This window comes from Bos grunniens, chromosome 19 (assembly GCF_055505025.1).
Source record: "Bos grunniens cultivar Pamir isolate PY7600 chromosome 19, Bosgru_T2T1.0, whole genome shotgun sequence".
NCBI classification, from domain to species: domain Eukaryota; kingdom Metazoa; phylum Chordata; class Mammalia; order Artiodactyla; family Bovidae; genus Bos; species Bos grunniens.
In genome coordinates this window covers 7,888,077-7,913,624 of record NC_141183.1, presented here as the reverse complement: position 1 = coordinate 7,913,624, position 25,548 = coordinate 7,888,077, and the positions used below count along the sequence as shown (strand labels likewise).

Genomic DNA, 25,548 nt, shown 5'->3' with positions numbered 1-25,548 from the left:
ATTCATTTGTTTTTCTTTTATGTCCCTCTCCCTTTTTTCCTATTAAGTTTCCTTTCAGGGAATGTGTATTGCATGATTGTTTGTAAGAGTGAAAACTGGAGATAGAGCAGGTGTTCCATCAATAAAAGATTAGTGAATGCATGATGGTCTGAGATAGACTTCTCTAGAAAGGAACCAGGGCTCCTTGGAGACATGATGGGTTCGAGGAAGGGGACAGAAAAGCAGAAGGTGAACCTGGAGCGTCTTTCTGTGCCAGAAAGTAAGCAAGTGCTTCAACAAGTGATTGGGGCGGGTACCCCCCGGTGGTCCTGTGGTTAAGAACCCGCTTGCCAATGGAGGGGATTCAGGTTCGATCCCTGGTCTGGGAACTAAGATCCCACATGCCACAGGGCAACTAAGCCCATGCACCAAAACTCCTAGGGGCTGCAACGAAGACCCAGCGCAGCCAAAAATAAATTAATAGGCAGTTTTTTAAAAGTGATGGGGGCAAGTCTAAAGGACCCAGGAGCCATTGAGGGAGCTCCTGCAGGCCATATCCAGGCTGCTCTGTGGGCGTGTGGTCAGGCCCGAAGTTAATGGCAAATGTCAGCAAATTGTGTACCTTTGAAAACCCTTTTTATTGAAATTAATTATTCATTTTTATGACTGGATTATAGTCCCTTTTACAGACCACTGGGAATCACCCAATAATTTACAACTGAAGTAAAGATGTTCTGTAATCTCATATGCACTGGGACCATATTTTTTTACAAGAAAAATGTGCAAAAGTAGGGGGTAGTTTAACAAAATATTTGAAATTAGGATGGCTAGAAAATTTAGGATACATGGCTGGTACACACATACACATATGTGTGTATAAATATATACATATGTGTTGTTGTTGTTCAGTTGCTTAGTCGTGTCTGACTCTCTGTGACCCCATGGACTGCAGCACACACCAGGCTTCCGTGTCCTTCACTGTCTCCCTCAGGTTGCTCAAATTCATGTCTATTGAGTCGGTGATGCCATCCAACCATCTTATTCCCTGTCACCCCGTTCTCCTCCTTCCCTGTCTTTCCCAGCATCAGGGTCTTTTCCAAAGAGTTAGCTCTTGGCATCAGGTGGCCACAGTATTGGAGCCTCAGCTTCAGCATCAGTCCTTCCAGTGAATATTCAGGGATGAACATCATATCCATATCAGATCTCTGTAAACTGGCAATTCCACATTTGGTCACCAGGTGGCGCCTGGCTGGTGTAAGAAAAATGTACAAGGAAACTGAACGCCAGGATAAAAGGCCAGTGAGGTTTGTGCTCACACAAAGTCATCTTCAGCAATCCCTGGGAACTCATTGAAAGAGTTCCTGTGGCTGAGTGCTATACCACCTCCTCCGTGAAGCCTTCCAGATTACCTCAGCCAGAAACAGTCACTTCCTTATAGATGCCCTCTGGTTTGGCTTTTCTCTGCTTAATGTTCCGTTTTTTGTGTGTAGCAATATCATCTTCCTTATAATGCTGCTTCCTGAAAGAGCAGGACGTTGTCTTTTCCACTTGAAGTCTCTCTTTACACCCAGCACTGAGGGTTGCGGATAAGACTCTGATTGGGTTAATGAAAGGCTGCTAAGGCAGAAGCTTTGGTAGGTAGGAGCCTACAAACCAGGTTAGTTTCTCCTAAAGAGATTTTCAATGGTTTTCTTTTGTGGTGGGGGAGAGAGGTAAAGAGCTAAAATGTAAGCATGGATTTAATTATACTATAAAGGCTGTATGCTTAGTCACTCAGTCATGTCCAACTCCTTGCGACCCCATGGGCTGTTGCCTGCCAGGCTCCTCTGTCCATGGGATTCTTCAGGCAAGAATGTTGGAGTGGATAGCCATTCCCTTCTCTAGGGAATCTTCCCGACTCAGGGATTGAACCTGAGTCTCCTGCATCGGCAAGCAGGTTCTTTACCACTGAGCTACCAGGGAAGCCCACTACAAAGGATAGTTTTGTCTATATAAACAGTTGATCCCGGGATGTATTTCCTTGAACGCTGAATAATTTACATCCCATTGCTAGTTATCATCAAAAGTTATATTCTAAGTGGGAGATGAGGAACACTAGCTTTCCCCCGACCCTTTCCTTTTGTTTTTCTTCTTTGCTGGGAGGATGTGGAGAAGGGGCAAAGAGTGAAGGGAGAACCTCTATTTTTTTTTTTTAATTCAGGTAAAAGTTATGGATAACTCTCAAATACCCGTGCAAATAAATATGATTAACTTCGCTACTCCAGAAAAAAATTTTAATCCCAAAGTCATTTATTTTGGCTTTAGAATAGACAAGCATTTGTGTCGGGATTTCCTGCCTAATTACTTTTTGCTTAAGCTTATTTAAGAATTGTTTTAAATTCCTTTAGTGTGACAGCCCAGCAAAATGGTCGGGGGTGGGGTGGAGAAATGGGCCACAGATGGGGTCTGAACCAGGATTTCAGCTTTCCTATATAAAAGCCTCCTGATACACTGCATGTAGGAGAGCAATGTTGAAATTAGCTTTCTGGAGAACAATTTGGCAACGTAGTTTTAAGAGTCTTAAAAAATATGCTTACTCTTTGATCCAGTAATTCCACTTCTAGGAATTTGTCCTAAGGAAATAATCAAGCAGGCACGCAGAAATGTAGGGACAAGGCATTCACCATGACATTTAAGGGAAAAAAAAGTAAAACCCCAACTGGAAACATTGAATAATGTGGAATTGATTAAAGTAGGCCCCGTCTTCATTTTGGCATGCTGGATCTTTAGTTGCGGTATGTGGGATATAGTTCTGTGACCAGGGATCGAACTGCAGTGGGAGCATGGAGTCTTAGCCAGTAGACCACCAGAAAGTGTTAGTTGCTCAGTCATGTCCAACTCTTTGCAACCCCATGGACTGGGGCCCGCCAGGCTCCTCTGTCCATGGGATTCTTCAGGCAAGAATACTGGAGTGGGTAGCCATTCCCTTCTCCAGGGGATCTTCCCGACCCAGGGATCGAACCCGGGTCTCCTGGATTGTAGGCAAATTCTTTACCATCTGAGCCACCAGGGAGGCCCAGACCACCAGGGAAGTCCCTCAATGTATTCTCTTAAGGGTCACATTCATACACATGAAGTATCAGCGATCACACTGAATACACAAAATCAGATGTATAATACCATAGATTCAATTATATTTCCCAAGTAAAACAGTTATAGTCAGCAAAAACCCATGAAAGCATAGAGTTTCATGTGGATGTTCAGTTTTCTGAAAGCAGCAGAAGGGACCAGACTCTTCAGAGCTAGGAGGACCACGTTTTTGCAAAGCTTCAAACACTAGTAGGTTTTCGGGAAACTATGTAAAAAATGTTTACTGCCCAAGTGGCATTATAAGAATACCAGGAGCATTGTAGATCACCCTGATTGATCTTCTCCAAGCAATTCCCAATTAAATGTTTTACCGTGTCCCCCTTTTCTTATTTCCTCATTGTCATTACCTCACAACTCCAAACCCAGATGTCTAAACGGGGGGAGAGAGTGAAAGTGTAAGGTAAACGATGGACAATTGAAAACCTTTGATGACCCTAGAAGAGCTCTTGGCTCATGGTTTTGTTTGTTTGTTTGTTTGTTTTCTAAAAACCCTCTGCTTTATATGATCAGCTGTGGAGGAAATTTGTTTTTCACTGTTTGCGGGCCTTCAGTGTACACACGTTGGGGTTCTCTTGTGTTTGCAGTTCCTAAATTCTTCAGACACCATGCGGCTTCGCCGAAGGACCTTGCAGGTCCGGCTCCGCGTGGTGTAAGGTCAGGCGGAAAAGCCTTTTGTGATTAACTCGGCCACCGTGTGTCGCATGGTATTTGGAGCTGCACTGGGAGCTTTTATTAGTTGTCCACATTTTGAATGCTGACTCACATAAGCTTCATCTAATGGGAAAGGCAGATAAATGTAGCATTCTGGACGCCAGAACGCTCCCACCCTGCCCTCCCAGCAGCTGTGACCTTGAGCAGGTTCACTTACTATGGTGATCGGTCTATCTAAACACACTGTCTTCTCCCACTTTGTCTCTGACACAGTTTCCTTATGCAGCCCCTCCTCCCCAAGAACCAGTGAAGACTCTGAGGAGCCTGATCAACATCCGAAAGGACACACTAAGACTCGTCAAGTAAGTTCAGGTTCCCAGCTGGGGCCAGGTTCCAGGGGCCCTTCTTCAGGCAGGGGCAGCCAACTCCCCAGGGGACCCACAGAACTGTTTCTGCCAGACCCAGAGCCCGGCCTCCAGGCCGTGGGCTGCTTGCATGAGATGCGCCTGGATCGTTCAGAACTTTCTGAGACAGTCAGTGTTGGTAAGGAGGCTTCTCTTTTCTGAAAGCCATCGTGGTTATCCCAACCTGATGAACTGTCCAAAACAAAGAGTTGTTGGGGGAGAAAGTGAATTATGCAGATACGTGGACAAACCTGTGTGAAAATGGGATATTTGAACTTGGCACAGGAAGTCCTTATTTTCCTGCTTATATTTACTTTTTGGTTTATTCTTAATCTCGTGTGCCTTTCCTCTGGCACCCTGGGTTTGCTGTTTAATCACCATTGTCAGCATTAGTTATCGTCAGCATCTGCCTTCTTTGTGCTATCTCTGAGATAGTGTGTGTGTGTGTGTTTGGCTGCGCTGTGTGGCTTGTGGGATCTTAGTTCCCCAACCAGGAATTGAACTGACACCCCCTGCAGCAGAAGCTCAGAGTCTTACTGCTGTACCACCAGCGAAGTCCCGGAGATCCTATGATTTTTAAACCGATGCTGCCCTCCAGATAGCAAGTCTGTCTACCAAGAGTTTGGGTTCAAATTAGTGGTTAATGCATAGAGAACTAAGCAGCTGGGGGAGAAAAAAAAAAGAGCACAAACTCTAATAAAAGCTTATGCAGGAAAAGGAAAATGATTAGAGATTACTCTGTGGCTGAACTGTGAGTAATGTTGATAGACTCACATTAGTATAGAGGAAGATGTACTGAGCTAACAAAATCATGATGCACTTTGTTAGGGAGCACCCCTGTGTGGAGCAGAGGGAAGGAAGGGAAAGAATGTCTTGGGACTTCCCTGGTGCCTCAGTGTTAAGAATCTGCCTGCCAACACAGGAGACACTGGTTCAGTCCCTGGTCCAGAAAGATCCCGCCTGCCACAGGGCGACTAAGCCCGTGCGCCACAAGTACCGAGTCCACGCTCTAGAGCCTGGGCTCTGCAGCAAGAGAAGTCACCGCGACTGGAAGAACCCGCACGCAGCACCGACGTGAATAAATAATAATTTTTAAAGAACTTTAAAAAAGAAAGCCTTGTTCCCATAGGAGAAAGTCAATAGATAACGCCTAAAGCTGAAAAAGTAACCTGAGCCTGTTATTTCAAAACATGCAGGTAAATGCCAAAAACAGTCAGCTGCGGAGGGAAAGGCGGTTTTCTGTGAAGAAGCGGAAAACGGGCAGAAAGAGACCCGCTGCGTTTTTGTCACAAGCCTTGTGGAAACTATTTAAACAATGGCATGAGTAACTTTGATTAAAGTAAAAGCTATTTTTTTAAAAAGTCTGGCAAACGCACAAGGCTATTAACGGTGGCGCCATGAAGTATCAGAAATTGCCTAAATCCCCCCCATAGGACCAACAGGGTGCTCTGCCGTCATTAAAAATGAGGGTAGAGGCCTAAGTGTGTGATCACGGAGGGTAGCCCACAGTAGATTCAGTTAAAAAAAGAAGAGAAGGGACTTCCTTGGTGCTCCAGTGGGTAAGACTCAGGTATCCAACGGAGGGGGCCCGAGTTCCATCCCTGCTCAGGGAACTAGATCCCATATGCCAAAACTCAGAGTCTGCATGCTGCAACTAGATTCAGCACAGCCATTAAAATAAACAAACAAATAAATAAATTTGTATAAAATAGAAAAAGAAGGGAATTCCCTGGCGGTTCAGTGGTTAGGACTCCTTGCTTCCCCTGCAGGGGCCGTGGGTTCAATCTCTGATCAGGGAGCTAGGATCCCACCAAAAGAAAAGGAAAAGAAAAAAGATCACCATAAACATGTTAACGGGCTACCCCCGAATGCCGAGTCTTTGTGGTTTTCTAGATGTGCCGAGGAAGTGAAGACCCCCGGGGAAGAGGCGGGCAGAGCCAAAGTCCACTACAACGTGGAGTTCACCTTCGACACGGACGCTCGGGTGGCCATCACCATCTATTATCAGGCCACCGAAGAGTTCCAGAATGGCATCGCCAGGTAAGAACAAGGGGCCAGGGGAGCCACGTCCTTCCCACACAGGCCAGGGTCCATGCCTGATGCGCTCCCCTGCGGAGGAAAACATTCTTTTTCTACACTCAGGTTGAGAACTGTTCCTGAATTCGGATTTTCTTACTCACGCAGTCTTGTTCACTTTTTCTCTTCAAACTATGCTGTCTTGGTACAGTGACAAGTACCAGCATATTCCTTCAGGTCATCACGATGCTGTTAGAAATCAATTAGGCTGGGTCGACTTCCTGGTCTAGTGGCTAAGACTCCACATTCTCAATGCAGGGGGCCTGGGGTTCAATCCCTGGGCAGGGAATCTAGATCTCACATACCCCAATTAAGACATAGCACAGCCAAATAAATAAATATTTAAAAAATCTTTTAAGCTACATTTCTGTGGATATGTGGGTTGAATAGATACCTTTTAAAAATTACTTATTTACTTATTTATTTTTGGCTGTGTTAGGTCTTAGCTGTGGCAGGATCTTCACTGCAACATACAGGATCTTTTCATTGCAGCAGGAGGATTCGTTTTCCCAAAGCAGGTGGGATCTTTGTTCCCTGACCAGGGATCAAACCTGCGTCCCCTGCATTGGAAGGTGGATTCTTAATCACTGAACCACCAACGCTCAGTCACTCGTTCATGTTCGACTCTTTGCGGCCTCATGGACTGTAGCCCGCCAGGCTCCTCTATCCACGGGATTCTCCAGGCAAGAATGCTGGAGTGGGTTGCCATTTCCTCCTCCAGGGGATCTTCCTGACCTGGAGATCAAACCCTGGGATCAAACCCAAGTCTCTTGCATCACCTGCATTGGCAGGCAGATTCTTTACCACTAGCGCCACCTGGGAAGCCCTCATAGGGAAGTCCCTAAATAGGTAACTTCAATAGCATCACCAAGCAAGGGCAAAGAAAAGAAATTATAAGGAGATCTTTTTTCTTTTTTCTGTTCCACTCTATACTGAGAGCCTGTTGATAATTGACAGCAGACACAGAACAGAGGAAACCATCAGATCCTCTTGGCCAGACGGTAACTTGTGCTTTGCTTCCCACTTTGACCAACAGCTACATCCCCAAAGACAACAGCCTGCAGTCGGAGACGGTGCACTACAAGCGCGGGGTATGCCAGCAGTTCTGCCTGCCCTCGCACACCGTGGACCCCTCCGAGTGGGCGGAAGAGGAGGTGAGCAGCCGGCGGCCCCGGGAGAAAGCACAGGGCAGGTTCCACGCACAGACCCGCAGGGCGCGGGAGCTCCTCAGGACCCCGGCCGGCAGCACAGGACCGGCCCCGGTGCTCAAAGGCGTGCTCCCCTTCAGCCTTCTAATGCCTTTGTGCCCTGGGAAGGACACATCTAATTTTTCTATCCCAGAGCAGCCCCATTAACCTAGGATATTTTGAGGAAGCCGTGCCCAAAGGAAAGACCTATAGGTTAGCAACCTTTACATCTATGAGGTTTCTTAGAGACTGGTAGCCTTCAACTCAATGGACTTGGGTAGTTGGAAATGGCAACCCACTCCAGGATGCTTGCCTGGAAAATCCCAGGGACAGAGGAGCCTGGTGGGCTAAAGTCCATGCTGTTGCAAGAGTGGGACACGATGTAGAGGCTAAACTACCAGGTAGTCACCAGGTTGACCGGTGAGGAGCTACGACAAAGTTAAGGCCTCCCTGTCTGGTGGATAACTGTGCCCTTTGGATGTAAGGCCCCCTCCTCCCTCGCTTTTTCTTTTCTTTCCCTTCAGCTTGGCTTCGACCTAGACAGAGAGGTTTACCCGTTGGTGGTCCACGCCGTGGTGGATGAAGGCAATGGTACGGTGCTTCCCGTCTTCTGGGCTGCACGTGGGCCTGTTTGTGGCAGGCAGGCTGGCAGCAACTGCGGCCTCAGATCCACAAGGCTCCTCCGTGGGCATCAGTTTCCACATCCCAGCACATCCCTCCTGCTCCCAGCCTCCTCGGGCACCGACAGTCCTACTGGGTGACTTAACCTGCCCCTTGCTGTGAAGCCAGAGGGTCACAGGGGCTCGGGGAAGGTGGGTGGGGTCAAGCTGTATCATTAGCAGTCTTCTTCCCCATCCGTGTGCCTTTCTTTCTTTCAGAGTATTTTGGCCATTGCCACGTCCTGCTGGGCACTTTTGAAAAGGTCAGTGGGTGACGTTATGGGCCTTGCTTTGGTACACACTGCTCTGTCTCTCCTCCGAGAACACGTGGAGGCCCCTTCTCTGGCTGCCTGGGCTCGGCAGAGCGGGTCTGACTGGGAGGCTGTGGGAAGCCGGGGGGAGCACCCCCTTGCACACCCAGGGCCACAGAGGGCCGAGTTCCAGCTCAGCCACCAGCTTGCTGATGCCCCTCGACTCCTTAGGCCTCGTTTTGTCTTCTTAAATCGGAAGGGCTAGACTACATGCTTGAGGACCCTTCTAGAATGAGGAGTCTGTCGTTCCACTCTCCGGGGAGATGGGGCTGGGGGGATCCAAGAACGTGCCTAATTGAGAGAAGTAATAGGAGAACAGCTGGTCTCCCTTCTTCCTCGTCATAACTGTCGTGTTTTTGTGTTTTCCCTCCAGCACTCAGATGGCACTTTCTGTGTCAAGCCCCTCAAACAGAAACAAGTGGTAAGTATTCGAGGGCCGGGGACTGTTGGTGTTTCCCGACTTTGCTCTCTGTTTCTCTCTCTCTCTCCCCACTCTTCTGCTAAGTGCTCTTTTTCCCACCTCCCTGCCTTTTTTTTTTTTTTAATCAAAGAAGAAAAGCAGAAAGGGATGCTTTTCTGTGTTAGAAACGACTTGGGTGGCCTGAAAGGACGAGATTTGTCTCCTGACATTAGGTTTAGGGAGAACTCTTTTCATTGAAAAGGCCAGGCTGAGAAACTAACATTTCCAGCTAAAAGAATAAAACTATCAGGGTCTGATTCAGGGCCAGTTAGAGCTCTTGGCTTAACGTGTCCCAACATTTCTTTTCTCAAATTCAAAGTCTGCTGGCCATCTGCCCCCTTTCAGGGTGACGGGCAAGTTATGCAGGTGTCTGCTGGAAGCCCTGACCCCTGAGGCTGGGGGAGAGCCGTGGAGGGCGGGAGGGGAGAGTGGAGTCAGCGGCATCACCCAGCGAGGGTGGCTCATCATGTGGAGGGTGAGGGGCGGTTGAGTGTGGGGTGGAGTACGCCTCGATTGAGATGCGAAGAAAACCTCCCTCCCCCATGATGGCCGACAAATATCTGAAATTCTTTTTTTTTTTTAATTTCATTTTTTTAAAAAATGTTTTTAAGTGGAGGAAAATCGCTTTACAATGTTGTGTTGGTTTCTGCCATACAACAACGCAGATCAGCCATAATCATACATGTATCCCCTCCATCTTGCGCCTCCCTCCCCTGCCCCCACCCTACATCGCCAGGCTGGACTCCCTGTGTTACAGAGCAGCTTGTCACCAGCTCTCTGTTTGACACACGATAGTGTATATATGTTGATGTTACTTTCTCCATTCATACCACTCTTCCCTTCCCCTCCTGGGTCCGCAAGTCCATTCTCTATATCTGCGTCTCCATTCCTTTCCTACAAATAGGTTCATCCATGTCATTCTTCTAGATTCCATATACATGAGTTAATATATTTGTTTTCTCTTTCTGACTTACTTCTCTGTGTAAAACAGGCTGTAGGTTCATGAAATTCTAGTTCTTCATTCTTTGGGGTACTAAGCGCTCTCCGCCCTTGGTGAGGTCAGTAGTCGTCAGTAATACCTTAGTATGAATTTGTTGATAATGTCCTTTCCGGAATCATCACTACATTAAAGCAAGTTTTAAGAGAGGCAGAGGAGATGACAGAGCCTGAGCCCCGGGGTACTGCCTGGAAAGGCCGGGCCTCGTGAGTTGCCTCAGGGGGAGGCCTAGTTCTCCAGGACGCCTGCATGGGGTGGAAAGGCTCGGGTACTGCAAGGGAGTTGGTTCATCCCTTCTCCTGTTGCTCGACTGGCATCAGCAATAGGCTTAGTCTAACTGGAGACTAGAATGTGCAATCGATAATGGACTGGGCCTTCGGGGAGGGGATCACTGGGGATAGGGGGAGCGAGGAATGAACTGGCATGAGGAAAGCATGAGGAAACGAGGGAGGGGCCAGCTTTGGCAGACGTGGCTCAGGCTGTCTGAGTCGAACTGGGCCTTGAAGTTGGGGTTTTAATTTTTGGCCAAGCTGCACAGCGTTCAAGATCTTAGTTCCCTGACCAGGGATTGAACCTGGGCCCCAGAAGTGAGAGCGCTGAGTCCTAACTACTGGACCACGAGGAAAGCCCTGAAGTTGGGGTTTTAAGAGGCAGGACTTGTTTTTCAGTTGCCAAGTTCGTATCCAACTCTTTGCGACCCCGTGGACTACAGCACGCCAGGCTTCCCTATCTTTCACCGCCTCCCAGAGTTTGCTCAAACTTATGTCCATTGAGTCAGTGATGCCATCCAACCATCTCATCCTCTGTCGTGTCCTTTTCCTCCTACCCTCAGTCTTTCCCAGCATCAGGGTCTTTTCCAATGAGTCAGCTGTTCGAAGGACTAACGGGTAATTTTGCCCACCTGTCGGTGATGGGGGTGGCTCAGTAGAGGGGGAGGGGTGCAATCAGACCTCCTTCCAGAGCCTGCTCTCTCTCAGCGTCTGCATTTTCCCTTCCCCCCTTTTCCTTGCCCATTTCTTCTTTCTCATTTCCATTCCTTCCTTTGTATACGGTCTAAGCTCAGCTTTCATTCCACAGCTAGCTAATGCGTCTATTTTGACCTGTGGTCCTCCACCCTTTGCCTAGTCTCTGGGCTCTGTCATAGTGACCTACAGTACAAGGATTTCTGTTGTATTTATGAATGTTCGTGTTCCCTGTTGGACAAAAGAGTGGGTGAATTAAGCATCAGATTTTCTTTCCCCTCCCAAAGAGAACATGTAAGTAAATAAGGGCATCCTGTGCTTGTCCAGGCCTTTGATTGTTTCCATTGTGAATCTGTAGTCCTCGGTTACCGAAGGAGGTTCACGGTGGAGGTGTGTAAGTTCCCGCTTTTATCTTTCACTAGAACCAGCCTGCCCTTGCACTTTTTCATTTGTTCTTTAGGTGGATGGGGTCAGCTACCTCCTTCAGGAGATCTATGGGATTGAAAACAAGTACAACACGCAAGAGTCTAAGGCAAGTTCCATCCATGGTTCTTTTTTTTTTTTTGGCCTTTCCCTGCAGGATATGGGCTCTTAGTTCCCCTACCAGGGGTCAAACCCTGACCCGCTGCAATGGAAGCACAGTCTTAACTACGGGACCACCAGGGAAGTCCCCCATCCACAGTTCTGAATGTCCTCTTCCCAGGAGGCAGGGTGAGGATCCTGATCCAGCCAGGATCTAGGGATTTAGCACACCAAACTCTGAAATTTGTCTGGTCCTAGAAGGGTATTTCTTCTTCCTCATTTCAGATGATTATAGTTATATTTAAATTTGGAAATGAAAAAATGGGCTGGTTTGGATGGGTTCTTCTACGGGGCTCTGCTCACCTAGTTCCCTGGACCCTCAGTTTGTCGCTGCCCCCTCCCCTGTGTGGCCTTCTGGGCTCCTTTAGCTCTGACTGATGGAGAGGACCAGATCTCAGCTCCAGAGGAGGAGCTTGGCACACACAGTTGCCGAAAGTGAAACTGGGCGTGCACATGCACTTGGTAAACCATGAAGTTCAATGCAGGTGCAAGATTCTGTTCACAGGACTTGTCTCAGCTCTGCAGGCGAGCTGCCTTCTAAACCATGGGGGATTTCCCTGGGGGTCCAGCGGTTGAGACTTTGCCTACCAACACAGGGGTTGCAGGTTCAATCCCTGGTCAGGAGGTTAAGATCCCACATGCCTTGCAGTGAAAAAACCAGAATATAAAAATAAAAAAACAGAGGCACTATTGTAACAGATTCAGTGAAGACTTTAAAACTGATGCGCATGAAACAAACAGATGAATAATGAAATAAACCATGGGTCATGAGAGTCTTTGTGACACTGGCTGTCTGCCCGCCCCCCGGCCAGGTGGCTGAGGACGAGGTTAGCGATAACAGTGCCGAGTGCGTGGTGTGTCTCTCCGACGTGCGGGACACGCTGATCCTGCCCTGTCGCCACCTCTGCCTGTGTAACACCTGCGCCGACACCCTTCGCTACCAAGCCAACAACTGCCCCATCTGCCGACTGCGTAAGCCCCCCGAGGCCCCACTGGGCCCCCCAGGTCACCCCGCCCCCCAGCCGGGCTGGCTTCCTTGGAGGCTCTAGTCCCTCCTGACTCCCCCATGTCCTAACGACCTGTTTCCCTCTTCACAGCCTTCCGGGCACTGCTCCAAATCCGAGCCATGAGGAAAAAACTGGGCCCCCTGTCCCCAGCCAGCTTCAACCCTATCCTCTCATCCCAGACGTCCGACTCAGAAGAGCATTCTGTAAGTTGGGCCTTTTTTTTGTTTTTCCCCACCTTCTGTCCTCCTTCATGTGGCTTGGCAGCAAGTAAGTGAATCTTGACACTCTGAAGTATTGAGTAAGCTGGCTGAGATTGTATTGTGTTAGAACCAGCCTATAGTGCAGTGGAAAATGATGTTCTGATCATTAAAACCTCTCCTTGCCACCTTGGGAGCTCAGTGTCCAGTTAATATTTACCATCCCTAGAGCCAGCGGCTTGCTGTTTCACTCCGGAGGTGGGGTCAGTTCTGGAACGCCCCCAGGCAGAAACAAGAGGATGATTGTTTGAAGTTTAGATTCAACTTACTATTTTTATCTGAATCCTCAGAGGTGACTCTTTTTCTTTACACCGTTTTATGGCTTCAGATAGTAGGAGCCAAGTAGATGAAATAATTCACCTTGGTCTCGTAGTGTAAGTGATGGTGCAAAGCTTCCGAGCTTTGTAGTTACAGACTAGAAGGTCTTGTCTTTAGGTTAATATGTGAGTGGAAGAGATTAATTATTAATTATTCAGTAAGTGGTACTGGAATGATTAGGTAGCTATTTAGGGAAGAAAAATCAGTTAGTTTAGCACTTCACGCCTAATCAGATCATGAATTCCAGGTGGAGGAACTAGTTAACTACCCTAAAGGCAAAGCAAACCAAGCCTTAAAAACCCAGAATACTTTACAGATGAGTCTTCAGTTGACTATGGATGAGGGTTCTCTAGATGGGTTCTCTAAGCCTGAAAACAACCTGAAAAAAGAACATGTAGATTTTATCACATAAGAAACTTTAAACTTTAGATATGTAAAAGATGGCCCAAATTAAAACACAATCAATAAATCCTATAAAGAAAAAAATGTAGGCACAACAAAATGTAGTCAGAGGAAAGGCTAGGATCTCTAGAATAACTCACCTGAATGAAACAATAGATAAATGGGCAAAGATAGTATAAAAAAATTTCTCAAAACAGGAAACATAGCTGGTTAATGATCAAACACATTAAAATTTTAAGTCAACCACATTAAAAATCAACAACATGCTGGTTAAAATGAGAGACCATTTTTCACCTTTCAAATTAAGAAACTTCCTTTTTTAAAGATAACCTCATGCTGTCCAAGAAGCAATTAAAACAGGTATTCTGTCCTGCTTATAGGAGTATACCTAGAAAGTTCACTGTAAAAAAACAAACAGCTATATATATCAAGAGCCTTGAAAAACATTTGTCCTTGGGGATCTCCCTGGTGGTCCAGTTGTTAGGACTCCGTGCTTCCAGTGCAGCGGCCGCTGGTTTGATCTGGTTGTGGAACTAAGATCCTGCCTGCTGCACGGCACAGCCAAAAAATAATAATACAAATAAAATTAAATGTCAAAATGGCTTTATAAAAATAAAAAAGGTGTGTGATAGAGTGAAGATTTAATAAAATTAATAATTGACGGGGAAAAAAAAAAAGAACCTTTGGACTTGGTAATCTAAGGTCTTAGAATTTAATACCCAGAAAATGATCTGAAAGAAAGAGATGTGTGCATAATAAATGAACAGATGTGCATCAACATGCTGCTTACAGCGGGAAATGGGTGCAAGCCACTAGCCACCACCAGTGGACGAATTAGGAAAGGTACGGTGTCTATGAAAAGGGACGCAGGTGAAAGAAAATATTATGTTCTGTGAAATAAGCTTGGTATAAAATTATTATTTACAGATTGATCACAACTGTGTAAACAGTACAGAGGAAAAAAAATTAGAAGAAAATACACTAGAAAGCTGACGAAAGCTATCAGTTGGGTGACTCAGTTATTTTTTTTCTTTCCATTTTTAGATGTTTTCCAAATTTCCTGTAAAGAACACATATTTCTATTATAATCAAAAAATAAACATTATTAAGAAGCAGCTCATGTATGAGTAGAGTCTCGGCACATGTGGTTCTCTGATACTTTCTCTTTCTTCTGCCTCTAATAGAGACGCTTTTCTTGGCAGAACCCCCAGACTAGATATAAAAGAAAGCATTTTTCCACCACAGAGGAAGAAACACACTCCTCCCATAAAATGAAAAGTATCTAATCAATTTGTCAACCTGTCTCTGATCCCCCTAGTCCTCAGAGAACATTCCGCCAGGCTATGAGGTGGTGTCTCTTCTGGAGGCCCTCAATGGGCCCCTCACCCCATCCCCAGCGGTCCCCCCACTCCACGTGCTCGGAGACCGACACCTCTCAGGAATGCTGCCTTCCTACGGCAGCGACGGCCACCTGCCTCCCGTCCGCACCTTCTCCCCCCTCGACCGCCTCTCCGACTGCAGCAGCCAGGGACTCAAGCTCAAAAAGAGTCTCTCCAAGTGAGTAGGCGGCGAGCGACAGCGTTGGCCCTGGAGTCCTTGACCTGATGCTTTCAGTCCCTCCTTCCGCTCCTCCGTGCTCCACTCCAAACCTGGGCCCCAGGGGCGGCCTAGACCCTCTGGGCTGTTGCCAGAGCTGCTCGTTTCACTGGAGACCTGGGCTAACAACGCCTGAGGGGGGGTTATCCCATCCCTTAGGAGAGGAAAATAAGATGGTACATGGGTCCTTAGGCGGATCCAGATGGATAAAACTTACAAGTTCTGTTTCGGGAAGAGGGTATAAGGTATAGGGAAGATGACATCGTTAGGGTCATCTATGGGAGCCTCCCTGGGGAGCGTCACTTAGTCTGAGGACTGAAGGAGCCTTGTGATCTGTATTTCTTAAGTATTTACATCCACCTTGGCACAAGTCATGGAGCTTCCCAGCTGGCATGGTGGTAAAGAATATGCCTGCAGTGCAGGAGACATGGGTTCAATCCCTGAGTGGGGAAGATTCCCTGGAGGAGGAAATAGCAACCCACTCCAGTATTCTTGCCTAGAAAATTCCAGGGACAGAGGAGCCGGGCGGGCTTACAGTCCATGGCGTGGCAGAGTCAGCCATGACTGAGCGTGCGTGCACAGGCACAAGTCATAATATAAGTTTCCCTGAAAGAAGAAAGGAGGGTATTTTACAGATGAAAATACTGAAACCCTAAAAATGTCAGTGGTTTCCCCCAAGTTCAGACACAACTATTTGAAGGAGCAAAAGGGAAAACTCAGATTTTTCTGACACCCAGAAGAGGTCTCAGACCCCTCAGTGCCTTTTCCCACGTCTCTACTCCTTCCTACGAGGTGAGTTCCCTGCAGTTCCCCCCACGGCCCTCTGACTTCTAGTTGATGGGGGTGCAGGCGAGTTCCATTCTTTAAGTGGGCATTGGCTGCAGCTGTTTCTCCCTCCGGCCTCACGCAGGTCCATCTCCCAGAATTCTTCCGTGCTGCCCGAAGAGGACGATGAGCGTTCCTGCAGTGAATCTGAAACACAGCTGTCTCAGAGACCGTCAGGCCAGCATCTCAGAGAGGTAATATATGGGCCATCCTTGTTGGGTTTTGGACTCTGGGTCCTTTCCTTCCTGCCTGCTGGCCTCTTCCGGTCCATCTGCTCTCATTCACTCATCAGACACCTTCTGAACACCCTCTGAGATGCAGCAAAGGTGTCAGTAGACTCATTCTTTCAACAAAGTATGGGGCCTGTGTATCTGACCAGTTGTGATCCTCTGTGCTAAGAAGAGCAGCAGTGGAGAGACACTAAAGTCCTGCCCTCGTGGTGCTTATTATAGGCTTGGCAGTCGGGGTGGGGTGGACACGCAGGACAGTCAAAGACAGTCAAAGTGTATGTGGCAGGTGGTACCACTGATCAGGTAAGGGAGGGTTGAGACTAGGAGCGGGGATGCTCACTTTAAAAAGTGGTCCATGGTGGGACCTCCCTGGCAGTCCAGTGGTTATGACTTTGCCTTCCAATGCAGGGGGTGCAGGTTCGATCTCTGGTCAGGGAGCTAAGATTCCACCTGCCTTGTGGCCCAAAACCCAAAACATAAAACAGAAACAATATCGTAACAAATTCAATAAAGACTTTTAAAATGGGCCACACGCACAAAAAAGTGGTCCGTGGAGAATTCCCGGGCTGTCAGGTGGTTAGGACTCTGCACCTCCACTGCAGGGGCAGAATTTCTCAGACATTGAAGAGAAAGGCGAGAGAAACATTCCTGGTCGCAGGGACGGTACACGTGGAGCACGGAGCAGAAATGGGGGCCCTGAGAAGGCCAGTGGTACAGCGGGAACTTGGCCCCACCAGTTCCCTCCGGCAGAGGTGTGCAAACAGGATCAGGCAGGAGACAGACAGAGCTAGGCAGGGGGGATGCCTGAACTACAGTTTAAGAAAAGAATACCTGGAGGAGAGAGTACCAACAGACCTTTGCATCTGCCCGGGGTGGACTGAGGTTACCAGCCCAGGTGACGGATGGCGGGGTGGGGGTGGGGGGCCGGTGCGGGCTGGGGAGGGAGATGGTGTTTATGTTAGATCCATCGAGCTGGAACCAACCCCCCCATCCCAGAGGAGAAGCCCAGGGGGGCTCCAGGGCCTCGACTGGTTTTGTGTTCTTCCCCTTTAGAAGGAAAGCTGTTTGTAATCCTGGGGAAGCCTGGGGTGTTCCCGTGTCACAGCTGCTAGCTGACCTGGGTCATCTGAGCTGCTGTCTTTGTGTGGCTCCAGCAGGTGCTGGGCCTCGGGCAGGAGGCGATCCCACCTCCCCGGGGAGACAGCCAGCCAGCCCAGATCAGGGCTGCAGAGAGTGATGACAGAGGAGAAACCGGCTCTGCCTCGCATGTCACCCCCCACCATCCTCGCCCGGGTCCCCTGCCCTGACCCCTTCCCTCCAACTCTGCCTCTCCCCAGGAATGTGGTGTCACCCCAGAAAGTGAGAACCTGACCCTGTCATCGTCAGGAGCTATTGATCAGTCGTCCTGCACGGGAACCCCGCTCTCCTCCACGATTTCCTCCCCAGAAGGTACCTGAGGAGGGCGGGAGTCCACGGCACTTCTAGTATTTCCTCCGGGATGGACTGGGGAAGCAGCCAAGTGATACCTCAGCGGCCACACCAAGTAGGGCCCAACTTGAGAGGGAAGCGGGACTCAGTGTCTTGAAATGAGAGGGTGGTCTTGCCACCCAGCTAGGGGGGAGGCAGGTATCTTGCTCCCAGTCCTGCTGTGGTAAGGTTTCTTTTAACATCGTAACAGGGAAAAGCAAATCCCTCACTCCTGAGGTTGAGTTCAGAGCTCTAAAATGTAAAGGATAAGGACTTCCCTGGGGTCCAGTGATTCAGACTCCGAGCTTCCAATGCCGGGGGCTCAGATTTGATCCCTGGTCGGGGACCTAGGATCCTCCGTGGCCCACTGCGTGGCCAAAAAGAAAAAATTTAAACTTAAAGCGTAAAGGAGCCAAACCTTGGCAAACCTTAAATCTAAACCCTGTTTGGTGAGGGCAAGGCCAGGCTGCCATGGTCCTCACGGCCCCCGGGTGCGGGGAGAGAACCCTGCTCCCAGTCGGCTCATGGCAGCTATGTCTGACCTCCATCTCCTCCCCCTCTCCCCAACTCCTGTCTCCAAAGACCCTGCCAGCAGCAGCCTGGCCCAGTCGGTCATGTCCATGGTGTCCTCCCAGAGCCAGCACTCCCAGATCAGCACCGACACCGTCTCCTCCATGTCCGGCTCCTACATCGCCCCTGGCACGGAAGAGGAGGGGGAGGCCCTCCCCTCCCCCCGGGCCGCCAGCAGGACCCCCTCAGATGAAGAAGAGGTAAGCGGGGGGTGTGGGATGGCCCTTGCCATCTGCAGAGCTCTGGTTCTGCAGGCTCATCCCAAGCAGCTCAGTCCAGGGTCTGCCAGGGAGATCAGAAAGCCTCCCCAGTGCTCGGGAAGGGAGCCCAGAAAACAGGGTACCGCGTCCTTAAGTCGAAGACACCCTCATATCTGATCTTTGGTTTGGCACCACTTCTGTCCTGAGGATTGGTTTGGGCTTGCTGCCAGGCGAGCTGGGGAGGTAAGCTTGCCTGGCAGCTTACAAGGTGGTGTCTGCACCTTGATTTTTGCCGCTCTTCTGCAGGTGACGCCCGCGGCATCTCCAGACTGCAACTTCATGGGCCTAGCAGCCGAGGAGCAGGACGCAGAGGTAACAGCCAGGCGGAGGACGGTGGTGGTGCGGGGAAGTCTAGGGGCCTTTGGTGCCGGCAGAGGGTGCGAATGGGATGGGAGCTGTTCTGGAAGAAGCCTGTTAAGAGGCAGGTGCAGAGCCGAAGGACTGCCCAATTAGCGAGGGCACTAGTCTCAGTGTAACAGACGTGGAGAGAGTTCTAGAGGGAAGTCTTCCAGGTCAGACCCTCGAGAGGGTGTTTGTCCTCCATTCACTTAGTATTCACCTGGGACAGCCGGCTCACGGGTGCTTCCTGGCACTTGGGGGACACCGACCACGTGACGTGGCTTTTGCCTACCTGTCACCCACTCCACCCATCCAGGAGCTCCATCCGGTGGAGGAGTCAGGATTGTAATACAGCATGAGAAGTGCTCAGACCCAGCTGTGGGGCCGTATAGGAGCACCTGGCTCACAGTGAGGCCACCAGAACTTTTTTTTGAGCCACAAGTTCTCAAAGACATATCTGGACAAGGTTTGAGATCCTAAGGAATTTCTGAAAGTGCTTTGATCTCACAATTTGCTTTTTCAATTCACAACTTCGACATCCACCTTAGAGAGACAGTGTGAGCTAAACTATTACCTAGGCTATTCTTGAGTCCTAGGATCTGTCTGTAATGTGCCTCAGACCTGGTCCCTACAGGCTGATCCTGTCTTGCCAGGCAAAATCTGCCTCTGCTGGGCCTCCGAGCCGTCTCACATGGATGGGAAACGCACAGAGACCAGGAGGGTGGTTAGCGCTGTTTTCAGCCACTCGGTACACTCGTGTCACTGCTTTCTGGACTCATAGCGCCTTCCTTCCGTCCTAGGGGAACGATGTTCTAGAGGAAGAGGACGCATCGCCCACACAGGAAGATGGTAAAAGGCCTGGTCTTTGGCTCCCTGTTACCACATTTCTTTCCTGGGTATTCGCTAAACGGTACAGAAAGGGGCACTGGTGTGACTGGGTGGAACAGCAAAAATTTGCTTGATGAAACAGCAGAAATCCAGCAGAGTATCCGAGGACCTCAGGGGCCTTCCCAGCTTTTTCCAGGCCCCCGAGCCAAGGCTGCAGAAGATATCATTCAGGTGGTTCTCTGTCTATGTGGAGTAGATTCTGAAGCTTCTTGGGCAGCTCCCTTCACCTTCCTTCCTGCTTCAGCTTCTCAGCCGAGTCTCATGGAGCTGGTCGGGCAGCCCTGGAGCTGAGCTGTAGCAGCAGCAGAGGGCAGTTTCCATCACTTGGTGGGAAGGACTGCAGGCAGTAGGTCTGGTTTTGCTTTAGTGAAGGAAAGGGCTGTTGTTACAGTAGCAGCGGGGCCTTGGCAGCAGCGGGCACAGTGAAGGCTGCAGCAGAGACTTCGGCAGCTCAGGGCAGGCCAGTGTTCGTAGGCTATTGGGCAGACTCTCTTTACTGTCATTAGGCCTCAATTATACCTGGTGTTTTTTTTTTTCTCAGTTGGAGTAGTTTACAATGTGTTGGTTTCTGCTATATGGCAAAATGAATCCATTATATATATATACAATATATAATATTGTAAGTATTATGTATAATATTTTATTATATACATACATACATATAGGTACAACCACTCTTTTTTTGATTCTTTTCCCACATAGATCATTACCCAGTATTGAGTAGAGTGCCCTGCCCTATACAGCAGGCCCTTATTAGCTGTTTTACATATAGCAGTGTGTATATGTCAATCCCAAACTCGCAATTTAGCCCTCCTCCTCTTCCCCCTCCCAACCATAAGTTTGCTTTCTACATCTGCGACTCTTTCTGTTTAGTAAATAAGGTCAATCATATCTTCAGGGGGAAGAATTTTGTTTCTAGTAAGCCTAGAGGGGACCTACAGGCAGAGCAGGGAAGCAGGATCTGACGGGGCTGGGACTCCCACCTGGGAGGGGAGGACCTGGTGCCCCAGGGAGCAGTGTCTCTTCCCTCCACTGCTCTGAGGCGCCTCCTCAGAAGGGCGACCTCCAAAGCAGACCTGGATCCCAGCCTGGACGCAGGTGTCACGCTAGTCACTTCTGCTTTGGTGCTGGCCGTTGCCGGGGGTGGGGTGCCGTCGGGGAGGCGCAGGCACACCGGACCGCTCCCACCTGGCCGGGGAGCCGGGGAGGAGCAGTGTGGTGAACCAGACTGCGCCTCCGCGCGCCAGCCGAGTGGGGTTTGGGCGCTGCAGTTGATGTCTTGAGGGTTGAGTTCCCCATTGTGATTGTCGCCCTGGCAGTTAATATTAGCTTCTGGAAAGTGCAGGGCAGCAAGTGGTTTCTGCCTGACATTCCAGAGCCCAGCACGGTAGCTGTATGTTTCTTCCTGTCCCTTCCACCAAGAAAAAAAAAGAGGGGAGAGTCTTGAAAAAAAATAACATCTAAAACTGTCCCTGTCTTACATGACTGTAGGTTTCCAGTCAGTCCCTTAGAACAGGGGTCCCCAACTTCCAGCGTCTAATGCCTGATGATCTGAGGTGCAGCTGATGTAATCATAATAGAAATAAAGTGCACGATAAATGTAATGAGCTGGAATCATCCTGAAACCATCCCCCACCACCCTCTGGTATGTGGAAAAACTGTCTTCTGGGAAACCAGTCCCTGGTGGTGAAAAGGTTGGGGACTGCTGCCTTAAAACATACTCAGAACAACAAATTAAGCCTCATCAGAAAATAAATTGTAATTTTGTGAACTAAGCAGTTCTTTGATTTGACAGGCAAAATTGTGGAACCGAAGAGCTTTAATTGCTGTTTTATGTATTAGTCATTTCGCAGAGCCTTGTGGTCATAAACACACCCTATACAAACCCACAGTCACGGGCCAGAGGCAGAATCGCTTCCCCGGTGGCTCCCCCCAGCTCTTCCCAGCCTGACTTAGTCCTGCTCTGGGCCTGGGCCCACATCCTGCAGCCCTCCCCAGGGTCTGACTTCCCAGGAACAAAGGCTGGAAAGGAGCCTGTTAAAGAAACAGCAGGACAGGAGAACACAAACAATTTAATTCCTTTTTTGTCCACTCTTTACCCACTTAATTACTGTCTTTTTTTTTAACATATGATATGGTTTGTTTTTTTTTTTGTCTCCATCTTTAAGATTTTTATTTTAAGGACAGCAAAGCAGAGAAAAAACACAGCCAGCCCCTCTCTAACTGCCTTAACTCCGTTACAGGCCAGAGGACATGCGCATTTCTAGGTATGGAGTGTGACAATAACAATGACTTTGACATCGCCAGCGTGAAAGCACTGGACAATAAGCTGTGCTCTGAGGTCTGCTTACCCGGTGAGTGGCAGTCTGCTGAACATGAACTTGGTGGGAGATGCTCCCTCCCCTGCTCGCACCCCTGCTCTCACCCTGGGACACCCACCTCCTGCCCTGGAGTTCCTGCAAGAAGGCACGGGCTTTGCTAAGATGCTGGAAGCCAGTTGCTGAAAGGAGAGTCCTTGAGCAAAGAGAGACCCCTGCTCTGAGCGAGACTGTTAAGGCACGAAGAAAAGGGGCAAAAATCCCTTCCATTTCTTCCGATTTGTCCTGACGGGGCGCATGCATCACAATCTTACAGATCCCGTGGCAGGGGGCCACGTCTTGCTTCTATCAGCAGCGTGGGAGGCAGACATCACCTCTGTGAGAAAGTCTCAGAGAGCCCTGAGCCCTTGAAAAGGGAACTTACAACTCCCCAGAGGAGCGTGGATCGTTAGGATCAGAGAGGAATTTGAGAGTCAGCGTTTCATAGATGAGCGAGTGGCTCTGGTTTCATAGATGAGCGAGTGGCTCTGTGACCCAGAGCCTGGGTGACCACCAGTTGCCTTATGCTCACTGGATGTGGATCCCAGAGGAGAGATCAGGGGTGGAAGGTGCCTCCTCTCCCCGGAGACTTAACTCAATTGGCCCTCTCCCAGGGCCATCAGGGTGCCCCTGACGTGTTCCCACGACGCTAAACTGAATCTGTGATACATTCTCACAGAGAAGCCCACCTGTCAGTCACACTCCAGGCACTGAGGTCCCTCTGGTCCTTGCTTACCAAGGGCTCCACCAGCAGGCCTCTAAAGCCACATCTTGCCCAGTGAACTAGGTTGAAATTGCCTCTCCTGGGTTCACGGCAGAGATTGCCTTCACATTGCGTGGTTTTGTAATCTTTTAAAGTGCCCTGAAACGAAGACTTCCTTCGCTTCAGGACAGCCACGTCTTTGTCGTGGGTCCAGTGCTTTACTAGCTCGGTGACGTGGCTAGGGGCTGGAGGGACAGCCTCCTGTGGTTGCCACTCTCCATCAGCCTGCAGAAGACCCAGGTCCTCACCCCTCTGGCCCTGCGCAGGCTTGCGGCAGGGGAAGCCATAATTCCCAGAGACGCCTCCCCACTTAGCGCTGACCCTGCCAAGTCTGTGCCGGGAGCAGCTGGGGCCCAGGGTCCACTTCATTCCTGCCTTCCCGCTCCTTACCTGGCTTCTGTCTGTCCATGTGTTTCTCATGTCTTTTTGCCAAATTTGTAAGTCTGTCTGTCCGGTTTGTTTATTTTGAAACTCATTTATGTTATCCAGACTCTGTGAAAGTTCATGTTCACTCGTGCCCCGAGCTTGCTGGGCGTGCGCACACCCAAGGGGCTCTCACTGGGGCTTCCATTCTTAACTGGCAAGGGCCTATATTCCACATGCTGGGATTTTTTCAAGAAAAAAAAAAAAATTGTGAGAATAGATGAATCCGTGTTCCACAAAAGTGTGGATGCGTCCGGGGCAAGGGTTACAGGAAGAATTTGTTTTGGTCAGTAGCTGGGGAAGATGACCAGGGGTTCCCTGGTGGCTCAGATGGTAAAGAATCTGCCCACAATGCAGGAGACCCAGGTGCGATCCCTGGGTTGGGAAGATCCCCTGGAGAAGGGCATGGCTTACCCACTCCAGTATTATTGCCTGGAGAATCCCATGGACAGAGCCTGGAGAGTCCATGGGATCACAAACAGTCAAACATGACTGAGTGATTTAACACTTTCACTCTGGGGAAGATGACATCCCCTCACTCTGCCCTGTGTCTGTAGCAGCTGTGCCCACTGGGCTTTAAGAGAAATCTAGGTTCTTGCTTCCCCCCGGGGACCCCCCTTCCCACCCTCATTTTTTCGCAGAGGGTGGGGATTGTTTCAGCCGACCGTGCTGGTGGAAACTGATCCCATTCTGTCTGCTTCTTCCTCTCCCTACCTCCCTGTGGCCAGCCTGCTGGTGGATCTTTATTCCACTCTGGGCTTGCAGGATGGGGATGAGACCTGGAATTCCTTATGGTGATCTCAGGAGCCAGCCATTCTCAGATTAAACCGAGTTCACCGTTCAGGCCAGATGTGAAAGCACATGCCTGGGATGGCTGCTCTGGTCCCAGGCATGTGCTCGAGGGGGTCCCTACGCAGCCTCACCCGGAGGTCTCAAAGGCTCTCGTGGGAGAGGGCAAGTACATCTGCTCTCTCAGTAAGTGTTTCTACAGTTCCACTGTTAGCATCACACTGGTACCAAAGTGCTGGGGAACTCTCTGGAAGGATGTGTCGGGTTAATGACAGAAGTACCCACTTTGGTAGGTCCCATGGAATAGACAGGCTTCGTCACACTCAGCTGGAAGTTCGGAGTTCCATCCTATGGCTGAGGTACTGCAGGCTGGCTTAGCCGCCAGGACAGCTTCTCAGGCACTCTGTCTCCCTCTCTACAAGGATGTCAGTCCCTTCACGGAGGGCCCACGAGCAGCAGAGCCCGGGGAACATCCCATGGCCCACTGCCCCCAGCCACACACGTGCTCTGCCAGGATCCCCAGCTGGTGGCGAGGACCACTCACGTCCCTATCCTCCCCGCTCTCATCACCCATGTGGGAGTGATGCTCAGAGAGTACCTGTGTCAGTCCAGCCCCTCTTTCTCTAAGAAGCTTCTGGATCTTCTTGGACCCTAAAACTAAAGCAGAGTGTGAGAATATTGGTATATTCTGAGGTTGTTCTGAAAGATTCCCAAAGGGAGGAAATCTGAGTTGAGAGAGGTAGGTGGTGAGCAGATAAGAATGCGTGCTAGGCAGATGTGATTGCAAGGAACATGATGGCGTATCACACAGGTGGCAGGATAGTAGTCAGGGGACTGGTGACAGTTCTGTGCAAAGGCTCTGGGGAGTGATGGGGGAAAGCAAGGATAATTTGGCTTAGTGGAAATACAAATGTTTTTAAATGACTGCATTGTACAGGAGTGGGCATCACCAAGGAAATGTAAAATACTTATGGAGGGAATCCCCTGGCGGTCCAGTAGTTAGGACTTGGCACTTTTACTGCCATGGCCCAGGTTCGATCCCTGACTAGGGAACGAAGACCCCCCAAACCATGCAGCATGACCAGAAAAAAAGAAAACAAGTACTTATGGAGACCTGAAATAACCCAAGACTAAGACAATACTAGCAAGGGTTACACTTCCCAGATACTAAGGAAAAATTGAAATGAACATCCTCTTTTCCTGGAGAGACTCTACAGGATGTTCGGAGCTGTTACAGCCCTCGCATTTAATTAGTGGCTGGGCAGAGACAGGAAGATGGCTCAGACGGTAAGGAATCTGCCTACAATGCAGGAGACTGGAGTTCGATCCCTGGGTTGGGAAGATCCCCCGGAGAAGGGAATGTCAACCCACTTCAGTATCCTTGCCCGGAGAATGCCATGGACAGAGGAGCCTGGTGGGCTACAGTCCATGGGATCGAAAAGAGTTGGGCATGACTGAGTGACTAACACTTTCAGAGACAGGAAGGGGTGTGCAAAAGCACCCTGGATGTGCTTCTCAAATCTGCCTCTAGAGGTCTCTCCACTCTCCCATTTCTGAGTCCCCAGGATGGAATTGCGCGAGAAGCACCTTTTTCTACCCCTGCTGAAAGATCCTGAATCTCCAGGCTCCCTTTTCTGGCTGAGGGCTGGACAGAATGGCT

General features: G+C 49.5%; 1 protein-coding gene across 2 annotated transcripts in view; it reads left to right on the top strand.

Annotated features, from left to right (window-relative positions):
• Window positions 1-25,548, top strand: part of RNF157 (ring finger protein 157) — a 74,897-nt gene that overhangs the window by 43,961 nt on the left and 5,388 nt on the right. For both annotated transcript variants that reach the window (XM_086356250.1, XM_086356251.1), the window contains exons 3-18: window positions 4,033-4,121; window positions 6,057-6,203; window positions 7,276-7,393; window positions 7,951-8,017; window positions 8,305-8,348; window positions 8,770-8,817; window positions 11,276-11,347; window positions 12,210-12,369; window positions 12,495-12,607; window positions 14,700-14,938; window positions 15,888-15,996; window positions 17,370-17,481; window positions 18,082-18,269; window positions 18,576-18,641; window positions 19,469-19,517; window positions 21,800-21,910. In XM_086356250.1, coding sequence (XP_086212376.1) covers window positions 4,033-4,121; window positions 6,057-6,203; window positions 7,276-7,393; window positions 7,951-8,017; window positions 8,305-8,348; window positions 8,770-8,817; window positions 11,276-11,347; window positions 12,210-12,369; window positions 12,495-12,607; window positions 14,700-14,938; window positions 15,888-15,996; window positions 17,370-17,481; window positions 18,082-18,269; window positions 18,576-18,641; window positions 19,469-19,517; window positions 21,800-21,910 — 1,732 coding nt within the window. The remainder of the gene's footprint in view (window positions 1-4,032; window positions 4,122-6,056; window positions 6,204-7,275; window positions 7,394-7,950; window positions 8,018-8,304; window positions 8,349-8,769; window positions 8,818-11,275; window positions 11,348-12,209; window positions 12,370-12,494; window positions 12,608-14,699; window positions 14,939-15,887; window positions 15,997-17,369; window positions 17,482-18,081; window positions 18,270-18,575; window positions 18,642-19,468; window positions 19,518-21,799; window positions 21,911-25,548) is intronic.